The 12,291-nt window shown below is 47.1% G+C and overlaps 1 protein-coding gene across 5 annotated transcripts in view; it reads right to left on the bottom strand.

The window, feature by feature from the left end:
* Window positions 1-12,291, bottom strand: part of Cfap57 (cilia and flagella associated protein 57) — a 68,881-nt gene that overhangs the window by 47,431 nt on the left and 9,159 nt on the right. For all 5 annotated transcript variants that reach the window (XM_034503723.2, XM_076934320.1, XM_076934322.1 and 2 more), the window contains 3 exons: window positions 10,891-11,174; window positions 8,596-8,803; window positions 4,476-4,628 (listed from right to left, as the gene is read on the bottom strand). In XM_034503723.2, coding sequence (XP_034359614.1) covers window positions 4,476-4,628; window positions 8,596-8,803; window positions 10,891-11,174 — 645 coding nt within the window. The remainder of the gene's footprint in view (window positions 1-4,475; window positions 4,629-8,595; window positions 8,804-10,890; window positions 11,175-12,291) is intronic.

Here is a 12,291-nt window from a genome sequence, read left to right as displayed (position 1 = left end):
GGTGGGTGGTCTTTTGGGTGTTACAAATGGTCTATCATCTGAGGCATTTTATTTAGTGACAGAGGAGAGTGACAGTTGGGAAACTGAAAGAGGTGAACAAGCTGGGCGGTGGTGGCGCACGCCTTTAATCCCAGCACTTGGGAGGCAGAGGCAGGCGGATTTCTGACTTTGAGGCCAGCCTGGTCTACAGAATGAGTTCCAGGACAGCCAGGGCTATACAGAGAAACCCTGTCTTGAAAAACCAACCCCCCCAACAAAAAAGAAAGAGGTGAACACATGCTAGGTTTGTTCTGAAACCAAGACAAAGGATGAGATGAGAATTCCTGTATTTATGTCCACCCTCCCTTCTGCTTTCCTGTCTAAGACAGAGACACCTCACAGCTGTTACTCCTTTGCCCTCAATGTTTGGCAACAGTGTTTCTACTAGCTCACAGGTAATACTAGCTTTTAAACATACTCTCACCTCCCTTCTCACCTCCCCACTTCCCTCCACCCCCAAGGGAATCATCTCTTTTCCTGTAGGCTTAGTAGTTGTGGAATGTCAGGGAGCCAGTCCAGCAAGCTCACTGGTCTCCCTCAGAATCCGTGGCCAGGGACCTCTATGGCCTGCTGATGTCCTGGAATGCATTTACTTTTTGAATTTCCATGATACCTACCTCGTACTATGTATTTTCTTTTTTCAAACCTCACAGTCTGGATGTGAAATGTTTCCCATAGGATCATGTGTTTGTACACTTGGTCCCAACTAGTAACACTTTCTTTCAACTGTGTAGACCTTTTGGAATGTGGAGCCTTCCTAGTGGAAGATGGGTAGGGGTGCTACTGCCCTGCCCTTGCTTCTTGTATTTGCTCAGTTTCTCCTGATCCACAGAGATGTGAGCAGGCAGCCTTGGCTCCTGCTGGCACAGCCTAAGCTATTTCTGACATCAAGGCTTCTCCTCCACAATAAGCTGTACTGTCAAACCGTGAACCCAAACAACTCCTTCCTTGCCCAATTTGCTTTCTGTCAGTTATGTGGTCTCACTGGCAAGCAACTAATGTACAGATGCCAGCCCAACTACACCAGTAGTAGCACTAACTGGGCAAGACCCAGGCTAGAAGCACGCTCAGTGGCCAAGCATGTGTGAAGACCTAGATCCAATCCCTACCTGTTTCAAACCTAAACAGGCATAAACGTCCCAATTTCGAGCTTTGTATGGGAAGTGTATTTTAGAATGAAAGCTCAAATGTATTGAAAAGGATTTAAAAAGATGACTCATGCAAACAGCAACCACGGGAATGCTGGACTCCCCCACAGTAACATCAGAGAAAGTAGCTTTCAAAGCAGAATATTAGTAGGAACAGAGTTGTATTTTGTGATGATAAAAGGGTCACTCCATCAGGGAGGTGGTATGTTATAAACATGTGCATGCCTAACAACACAGCACCAAGACAGGAAGTAAAAAACTTCACTGGATGGGGGGCTGGTGGGCGGGAACGGCAGGTACTTCAACTCCAAGACCTGAAGATTTCAACAGCCTACTTCCCACAAGGGTTAAGACAAACAGAGAGAAGGTAACAAAAAGTTGAAGAAGTGAACATTGACAGACAGAGAGACAGACAGTCAGACATCAGTTGAACATCCATCCTAGCAATACCAGAAAGATTAGAATTAAGACTCCAGAAACAAACCTGTGTGCCAACGGAGTCCACCATCTAATAGAACCAGGACCATCCAATGAAGAATAATCCTTTGACAAATGGTGCTGGATTAATTGCACATCTGCATGTGCAAGGATATATTTTGGTCCTGTTTTAGGGTTTCTATTGCTGTGAGGAGACACCATGACACAGAAAGTCTCATAAAGGAAAGACTTTAGCTAGGCATGGCTTAGTTCAGAAGTTTACATTGGCAGGAGGTTTGGCAGCATGCAGGCAGACACGGTGCTGGAAAGGTGGCTGAGCAGTCTATATCTTGATTGACAGGCAGCAGGAGGAGAGAGTGACACCGGGCCTGGCTTAGGCTTCTGGAAACCCACACTCACCCACAGTGACTCGCTTTCTCCACCAAGGCCACACCTCCCAATACAATACCATTCTTTGTGAGCCTTTGGGGGCCATTTTTATTCAAGCCACCACAGGTCCCATATTCCATGTCACACACACAAACTCAAAATAGATCAGAGAATTAAGTCTAAGAGCTAATACCATAACACTCTTAAGCACAGGGTTAAATTTTCATCACCCAAAGCTGTGGTGAGGATCCTTAAACATGTGCTATAAGGATAATGTCTAGAAGAAAAGTGGACCAATTGGCCTTCATTAAAATGGGAGCTTTTATAAACTACCAAGAAAGTGAGAAGATTCTAGAAGTGATGGTGCACACCAATAACCCCAGCACTTGAGAGGCTGAGGCAGGAGTCCATGACAGAGTCATGCCTATAACACACAACTCGTAGACTCCAGTAGTAAAAAGACAGCACAGAAGTAAAAGATACATTTGATATAGATAGATCTGACTAGAATTTCTTCCAAGAAGATGGACAGATGCGGGGGAAAAAGCCCCTGAAGAGATGCTGCTATTATGGCCACCAGGGAAACGCAAATTGAAATGATGATCGTGAGATACCACTGTTCAACTTCTGGAATGGCTGTAACCAAAAAGTCAGATCATCACAAGTGTCCATAAGGATAAAGGGAAACCTGAACCCTCACAATACTGCCTCTTGGAATTTAAGCAGTTTTTCAAATGCCCAACATGGAGTGACCAAGTGTGGTGGTTTGAAAGAAAATAGCCCCCATAGACCCACAGGGGGCTGCACTATTAGGAGGTGTGGCTTGGAGTGGGTGTGGCCTTGTTGGAGGAGGTGCATGACTAGGGGGTGGGCTTTGAGGTCTCATAAGTTCTCATTCTGCTGCCCGTGGATCAAGATGTAGAACTCTCAGCTCCTTCTCCAGTACCATGTCTGCTCTATACTTCCATGGTTCCTGCCATGATGATAATGGACTAAACCTCTGAACTGTAAGCCAGTCCCAGTGAAATTCTTTCCTTTATTAGAGTTGTAGTGGTAATGGTGTCTCTTCACAGCAATAAAACCCTAACAAAGACATCAGGTAGCCAGTATTTCCACTATTAGAAAGAGAAGTAAAACAAAAACAGAAACTGGTATGAAAGTATCCACAGCAATGATATTCATAACATCAAAAAAATAGAGATAACTTGAATGACTCAAATTGATTTGCACATAAACAAAATGTGGTATGTTGGAATAATACACTGGACTATTATTTGGTCATGGGAAGGTTATGAAGTGCTGATACATGCTAAGGAGTAGCTGAGCCTTTATGAAAGCTTGTTACATCAAAGAAGCCAGTCATCAAAGTCTACATACTGTATCATTTCTTTTATAAAAAGTACAAAGAATAAGCAAATCTATAATCTATAAAATAGATTAGTGTTTGCTTAGTGTTGAGGTGGGAGGGTGGGTGAGGGATGACAGTTAAAGGGTATGGGCTGTTTTCTTGATGAGGTGATGAGTATATTTCATAATTAACCGCAGTATTCTGCGGTTTTCAACTCTGAATAACGAGGCTACTATAAACCACCACTGGGCTGGAGGTGTAGCTCAGTTGGTAGAGTGCATGCCTAGCATGCACTTGAAACCCTGGGTTTGATCCCAACCATGGTATGAATGGGGAAAGGTGATGAGGGAGAGGCATGAAGGTCAGAAGTTCAAGGTCATTCTTAGCTATTAGGGCTGCATGAGTCCCTGTCTCAATAGCAATAATCAACCCCCCCCCCCCCCAAAGTATGACTTAAAAGGATATGTTAAAATCCTTGACTGTGACTGTAGGTGGTCCACTGTCTTCACTTTATTATGTCTGAATCCATGCTGCTAGGGGCACAGGTCTGAAACATCTCTTAGTGAAGTGTGCAGCGAACAGTGTGCATTTTGTTAAGTTGCCTGGAGTGTTTTATGGTAGTCTCTTTTGCAATTTCAAAACAAGCCAAAAAAGCAACCACAAAGATTTTTGTTTGTTTGTTTGTTTTTGAGACAGGGTTTCTCTGTGTAGCCCTGGCTGTCCTGGAACTCACTCTGTAGACCAGGCTGGCCTCAAACTCAGAAATCCGCCTGCCTCTGCCTCCCAAGTGCTGGGATTAAAGGCGTGCGCCACCAATGCCTGGCACCACAGAGATTTTTATATCTCCACCTTTGGGATGTGAACAGGGATGGGAGTAGATTCGGTTCCCCGAGATACAACTCATGGTGGGATGTGGGGTTGGAATTTGATAGGCAACGTCAAGGTGGCACTCCCACCCCACCCCCACCCCGACGACTGCTTCCTCATGCTCAGCTTTTCTGTTTGCTTGTATGAATAGGGTGCCCAAACTGTACCAAGCTGTGCATGAATGTCTACCCACGTGGTGAGCAGCCCTTGGATGGGCATCCCAGCCTTGAACCGGAAGGGGGCTGATGCCCTTGGGGGAGGCTTACCTTGCTGATCTCTGTCAGGGACATGGTGATGGAGTAGAGTTGATTCTTACTGGTGCTGGCGACCAGGGTTTCTTCTGATGGGCTGAAGCACAGGCACAGAACATCCTGTTTGTCTGACTGACTCGGGTCATTGCTTTGTTGGTCGATAGGGATCTGCCCAAGGTATAAAACAGCCATCAGTCATTCTCAGTCAGGGTCCCACCCTGCCAGCGTGTCCATGGCTACAGGGGTCTCAGGGGCACTCTTAGCTCGCAGACTCCTGAGCACATCGTGCTCATGTCTGGAGAAGGGAGGGCTGGTCCGCCTCTGTTTCTGCTGGTTTTAAAGAGTTCATTTTGCAGCTAGTAGCATCTGAAGAGTTAGACGACCACATATGTGGGAATGAGTAGACCAGGCATCTCAGTGTGAACTCCATAACAAGCATATTCATTTAAAGCCAGCATGGAAGCCCAGTGCGTGGGCTCTCTTGGCCTCTTGGCACCCAGAACACCTGTGTGTACTTCAGGGCATTGGAAGGGAGGTGGTCAGCCGGGCGGTGGTGGCGCACGCCTTTAATCCCAGCACTTGGGAGGCAGAGGCAGGCGGATTTCTGAGTTTGAGGCCAGCCTGGTCTACAGAGTGAGTTCCAGGACAGCCAGGGCTACACAGAGAAACCCTGTCTCGAAAAACAACAACAACAACAACAACAACAACAACAACAACAAACAAAAAAAGGAAGGGAGGTGGTGGTCCCTCTACAAATGGGGAAAAAGGGTTATTGCCAACAGCAGGCTTGGAGAGGAGCTATCGTTCCCAATGAGACATAAGAAAATTAGATTTTCTTTCCCCTTCTATTAGCTTCTGTTAGTGACCAAAGATGTTGATGGGCCAGCCTGCATGCACCATTTCTGCATCCTTGCCATCTGCTTTGGCCTTGGTTTCTTAGAGTAGTGGTTCTCAACCCGTGGATCTCCCCCTCCCCCCCTCAAGGGGGTTGCATATCACATATTCACATTACGGTTCACAACATTAGCAGATTTACAGCTATGAAGTAGCAAAGAATTAATTTTATGGCTAGGTGGGGGGGGGGTGTCACCACCACATGAGGAACTGTTAGGAAGCATTAGGAAGGTTGACAACCACTTTTTAGAGTCTGGCTCCCCCTGTGCCATTGCCTGACAAATGTTCAGAAAGATGGGGATCTGCTTGTCCCCAAAGCCAGAGCCTCCACCCAGTCCCATCTCCTTGGTATTTCTATACTCGGTGAGTCCCTGGGGTCTGGGACACTGTTGGTGTCATGTCTATGTACACAGGCCGACCCTCCTTCACATGGCCAAACAAGTAAGCCTACCAGCAAGCCTTCCCTGAGCATCCTGGGATAAGGAGACAGATAGCTCCAAAATGTACCAGTAGCCCTTGGGAGCCCCATCTTGTCACACTCTTCACACTATGCAAAGCAGAATGGGAGCTGTGGGCTGAGGAGCCTGTCCACGCTGTTCCAAAGATATGCCCCAGTGTGTGCACACGGGCCTGGAATGTAGCAGGCACGCAGTGAATCGATGGATGCAGTAAAGGATGGGTCCCTGTTCTCCTAACACAGTAAGTTCCTGCAGAGAAGAGTGTCACAGCTGACTCCACTGTCTCAGCCACCAAGCACAGGATCTGTCCCCATGGTAAGTGCACAACACATGTGTGTTGAATGAGGAAGTAAATGAAGACGGACCCTTCAGCCTTCTTTATTCTCCTTCCCGTTTCCTCCTCCTCCTCCCCCTCACTTCCTTTTTTTCTTTGTATATTTGGAGGTCTGTATATGTACATGTTCATGTATGTGTGTGCACCAATGTGTTCACATGTATGACGGGCAGAGGTTGATCCTGGGTCCTCCTCTATTGATCTCTACCGTGGTTTTTGAGGTAGAGTCTCTCACTGAACCCAGAGCTCACTGACTGGCTAGACTGTCTGGCCAACCTCCTCTCAGGATTCAACTGTCTCTGGTCTCTTCCCTCAGTTCAGGGTTATGGATGCACACACTGTACCAGCCTGTCCTCCGTCTCAAACAGCAAGAGCTTGAGCTACTGAGCCATCTCTCCAGCCCCCAACTTTTTTCTCTATGTTTTTTATCTTTTAGTGATTCTCCCCTAACATAGGGGCTTCAGTGAAAGCAGTGGTAGTGCCTACAGTTGTAACTGACAGATACCTGAGACAGTGGGAGCAGGGTGCCAGGGACTAGACAGCAGTCAGGACATGGGAAACACTGACTTTCCTGCCAGTGTCCAAGCCCACGCTCCTAGCTGCTTTTCTTAGCTCTGATTTCTGACCAAATGCCACCTTCCTTGGAGAGAGTCCATTCTTTGTGATGATTTTCATCTGTCACCCTTTCATTTTTGCCTCTCTTGCTTGTTGAGTCCTGAGCTGTGGCTCTTACATGTTGATGTCCCCATTGTGTGTGTCCAGCCCCCAACGCTGAGCCTGCCAGGCTCAGTCAACATTTGATACGTATCTGCTAAACAAATAAGCAAACCAACAGACAAGGCAAAGTAAACTCCCGCTGAGTCTGGCTGTGCCTTATCCCCCACTCTTCGCTCTTCTCCAGTTCCCTATTCCTGGCCTCTTTCTCAGGCGCCCCACTCCAAAGCCTGGGTATCATTCCTGGATGTTCTTTGACAACACTTCTCCCACCTTTACCTAGAATTAGTCTTTCCAAAGACACCCTCTCTTCCCCTGGCCCCTGACACCCACTGCTCAGATCTTAGGCCTCGCTACCTTTGGGCCGCTCTAATCGAAAAGCTCTCCAGCAATTCCTGGTTCCAGCCATGTGGCCATTGCCATTCTTTGATCCCTGAGTTCCGAGCGAGCGTTTGTGAGGGGATCTACAAAGCCTCCAGTCTCATCTCTTCCAACTTCACCTCTCATGGCGGGGTTATCAAGTTATGTTACAAACAGAGAAACACAGTGTTCATTGGCAGGCACAACAGCTCGTCTCAGCCAGTGCCACAGAGTCATGTCTGACACTGGGAGAGCAACTGCTCTTAAACATAACTCCTTTCTACCCCAGAGCCTTGTGGGCCACCTAAGTATGTTCTAGACCACCATTTGTTACACTGGTCACAATGTTCCTCTTTTCCTTTCAAGTGTCATGAGGTCCCTCTGTACTGGGCAGCAGGCTTTGTTCTAAACACACCATTGCCTCCCCTGGGCTGCCATGGTGCCTCTGCTTAAGCTGCTGTATCCACCTGGAGTTCCTGGTTTATACCCTCCTGTCAAGTATCATTCATTTTCTTTAATCCCTCAAGAATAGCATTAAACACCAAGGAGTCTCCTGGATTCTTTTCCAAGCTGTTGTCTTCTATCTGTTCCTAGGGCTGGGATAGTCTGAGACTTTCTCTGGGACCCTGATGTATGGAAAAATAACTTGTTCCTTGTCTAAAACCAGGTGCATGCTGGCCAAGGCCAGTAATGGCTGGGGCCAGGGTCTCGGGAAACTGCATTTTTCTGGGTCCCGAGAACTTGATCTTTTCCCCTTGAAGGGCTGTGGTTTATCAGTCCCAAGGCCACTGAGTGCTTGGTCTGTGATGCATTTGAGACATCCCGTGTTCCCCTTGTGCAACATGGCTTGATTAGCGTCCTGCTGACTTCCCCCCATTGCATGATAGTTTTCTGGTGACTCTGTCCCCTTTCCCCCTGTAAGCTGTATGTAAGATGCTGTATTTCTTAACAAACTTGCTTACATGAGGCATCAGTGTAAGACCTCTTCATCCCAAACGTTCCTGTCCTCTTTCTCATCTGCTCCTCCCCACTCAGGTCCCTGTCATTGAAGAACAACCTGCTGGCCCAGATCATTTCTGTACCATTTATTCCACAAATATGTATGCTGGGAAGTTTGATTAATATCATGGTTATAATAATGGAAGGGTTGTGGGACACCAGGTTCAGGGAGGGAGTGGACCTGACCACATTTCCCCACAGGACTCAAATCCAGATTGTGCTACATTGAAATCCCAATCCAGTTTACAGGCTTCTAAATTTCTGAGGGCCGGGTTCTCTGTTTCTGCTCAGTCCTTCCTGGTAAATGCTCTGTCACAGCTATGCAGAAAGACACCCCTAAGGACCCCATTTGCTTTCCCCTTCCTGCTCCCCTTACCCGGATTTCCCTGCTTTCCCGGTAAAAGTCCTTCTCCTCCACCTTCTCAAACAGCAGCACTCTTCCAGGACCCGCAGAGCAGGCAAAGCCCTTTGAATAGGCTGCAATGGCAAACACCTGGGGCATGGTCTGTTGTTGGGTGTAAGTGGTTGTCGTGATCTGCTCAATAGAGGAGGCCGGGGAGCTGGGTGGTGGGAACTCGACCAGGCTGGAAAAGGAAAGAAAACAGAATATTTTAGGAGACAGTCTTAAGGAGAAGAAATTCTGGAGGGGGGAGAGAGAGAGAGAGAGAGAGAGAGAGAGAGAGAGAGAGAGAGAGAGAGAGGTGCAAAATTAATTCCAGGACATGAGAAGCTGAGGCAGGTGGCTCACTGTTGAGTTCAAGGCCAGCCTGGTCTAGTTACTGAGTTCCAGCACAGTAGGCAGACACATAATGAGAGCCTGTCTGCTCTGGGGTGGGCTGAGGGTGTCTGACTGAGAGCAATGCGACCCACTGGTCTCCTTTCCTGTAGCCAAGTGCTGCTTGGAACTCTACTTGGAGCACAGCGGGAATGCTCGCCAGACCCAGGGTGGTGATTCTTACTTTGTTTAGGAATAAGTTGTTCAGAAGATGAAGTTTACTAGGTTCACGCAACCCCAGCTGGGCTGGCATTTGAACCCAGGTTTCTCTTTCCATTCAGTCACTTAATACAACAAATAGTTACACCTGTCCATAAATTTTGATTGAGAGTTATAATGGCTCTTTGAAACGACAGATGATCTCAGTGGGAAGCTTCAGGTCTTGAGCTCATGTCCTAGGGACTGTTAAGGGACAACTAGGCATGCCACAAAGAACTAACCACAGGTATCACAGAGACCGAGTGCTCTTAGCTAGGCCCTGCAGGGCAAACAGGAATCCTGTGTGTCTGGGTGATGGGGCAGGGGACAGACAGAGGGCACTGCACCTGGCTGAACCCACTAGCAAGAAAATGCGCTGGTCATGAGAGGTGCCCAGAGATGAGAGCTGATGTTCCTTTTCAGGAGAGGAGAGAGGCAGGGCTGCTTGTCCTGAGCTAAAGGGCCTTTGGGCTGGGAGTCCTGGACCCACTGAAATACTGTGCATATAAAAAGATGTAGACATGTGTCCTCGTCAAATGCTATTATAAAATTCCAAAGTATGGTGGCATATAAAGGATAATCTGAACTATCTAATGTAAGCAGTAACTAGGAGTGAGGGAAACAATTCTATCGAGAATTCCTTAGGATGCCCTTACACAAGCCACAAGATAAGGAGGCTGGCATGGGGAGGGGATTGTGGGTAAACAGAAGTTATGGAGGAGAAAGAATCCACAGGGTGTCAGGTGGCAGGGAGCTTGGGCTTTGAGCTCGGAGAGAAGGGAAATGGGATTCTAGTCCCATCACAGAGCAGTGCTGAGATCTTAGGCAAGTGACTTAATTCCTTTGGGCCTTGGTCCCTGGTCTGTAAAGTTGGCATGATACTGATATGTTCTGTGAAGGACAGGACTCAGATGAGTATGTCAGCAGAATCTGACACGTCCCACAGCACATTCCACTGTGGCCACTCCTGTGGCACTGTGGATGAAGCCAAACACTCCTCCCTGAATCTCCTCCCTGCCCCCGTATCACACAGCCTTCTGTTAGGCCTACAGAGTCCATTTTCTTGCCCCTCTTTGTTCATTGTTGCCTCCCATTGAACTGCCCCTGCCTGAGGGTCCGAGTTCCTAGTACATCACAGCAAGGGCCTTACACACTATAAGGGCTCCAAAGGCATTTACTTCTTGAAATTGGTAAATTACACAGCCATCCATAGAAAACATGCTTTTGAAAAAGAAAATCTACCATTTTGATAGATTAATCTGCCACAGTGAACTGTGTGTAAAGGTGAGATTAGACACAAGAATAAAAAGACTTGTATGTGGGCTATGGTCGGAATCGTTAAGGTTTGTGCTTGGATGCAGATGGATGCTAAAAGTGAAGGAAGAAATCAGTACGGCTGGTTTTCAAGGTGCAGTGGTGGTGAGTGGCTTAAAAAAAGGTTTGTTTGCTTTTACAGCTTGCATGTATTTAAGTGCACTACATGGGTGTGTAGTGCCCTCAGAAGCCAGAAGACGGCACTACATCTCCTGGAATCTTTGTGTGGCATCATGTAGGTGCTGGGAACCAAACCTGTATCCTCTGCAAGAGCAGTAAGTGCTCTTACCTGCTGCACAGCCTCTCCAGCCTCAGGAGAAGCCCATTTTACATAACTTTGGCAATACAACACAGGTGTGCACTAGCCCAGCAGAGGGCTGTTACCTCTCTGACTCGTGGATGATGTCCAGGCTCCTGGAGCTAGTAGGCTCCTTGACCACTATGCTTGTCTCCCAACGCTGATCTCCAGATTCAAAGAGAAAGAGTCTGCCAGTGTCAGTGCCAACAATGATCCTGTCATCAGACACCCAGGCGTGGGCTAGGCAGTTTGGGGATTCTCCCCTCTGGAAATTGGTTTGCTTTAGAGTTCCTTCAGCAAAACGGAGAAGTTTAAATACTCCACTTCCTGTGATACACACTTGAGTATTATCCTGGGGATTGATGCTAACCTGCAAAATGTAAAAAGATAAAAACAAAAAAACAAACAAACAAAAAAGAGAATACTCTGAATCTTGATGCAAGTATTCACTGCTAGATTATTTAATACTCATTTTACACAGCTTGTACATATCACAAAACTATGAAATTTTATACTATATTTGATAAAGATACATATCTATGTCTATAGAATGGACTATCAATCAACAAAAAAAATTTTTTTTGTTTGTGTGTAGCCTAGGCTGGTTTTAAATGGTTACTCCTCCTGCTTCAACTTCCCCTGTGCTATGATTACAGGCATGAACCAACGTGTCTCCTCATGAGCAGAGCTATACTCTGTTCCAGCGCAATGGAATGAAGTTTGGCTAGAAACAGAGACATGGGGTTGACCCGGTGTATGGAGGCCTGTCTATGGGGAAGAAACCACACATCAGGAGGAATTATGTGGTCTCCCACCAGAGCCCTTGTCCCAACATGTACTAATAGCAATTAACCTGCTGTCTGCACTAGACAGACAGTGGCTTGAGGGCATGTTGCTGCTGAGTCCCTGTGTCCCCAGGGCTGGGTTCATAGTGGGCACCTAGGAAATGCTCACTGGATCTACTGCAGAGGTGTTCTCTGCTCTGAGAGGGCATCATGGGAAGCTGTGGCCTGGATGACACAGCCTTCTAGAAGGAATGCTCCTTCCTTGCCTTTGTGATTTGTCGATCTACACTCATGTCTGTACTGAAGATGGATGTGAGTGTTGATGTTTGGGCTCGTACATCAACCTTTGGGTGAAGACTGATATGATGAATGCTTGAGGCTCTGATGAGCTGGTGTCTCTGAACACAGAATGAGCTGACTTCCTGAAGGTTTGAACATGAGTCTAGGATGCTGGACAGGGGTTGGGGTTCCTACACAGCCAACCAGTTTCCTAAAGGGTCTTCGTTTTGCTCTTCAACCACAATAGAAAATTCTGTTCTCCACACTACTAACTCCAGTGGCACTTTCCTACACATCTGCCTTTTTGGCTGGGCATGCTGACATCCACCTCGAATCCCAGCACTTGGGAGGCAGAGGCAGGCAAGACTGTGAGTTCATGGATAGACTGAGCTATGTGGTCATAACCTGTTACAAAACCAAAAG

Source organism: Arvicanthis niloticus, chromosome 5 (genome assembly GCF_011762505.2).
Source record: "Arvicanthis niloticus isolate mArvNil1 chromosome 5, mArvNil1.pat.X, whole genome shotgun sequence".
In the NCBI taxonomy this organism is placed as follows: domain Eukaryota; kingdom Metazoa; phylum Chordata; class Mammalia; order Rodentia; family Muridae; genus Arvicanthis; species Arvicanthis niloticus.
Note: the sequence above shows the minus strand (reverse complement) of the source record. Positions and strands in the feature narration are given on the sequence as shown.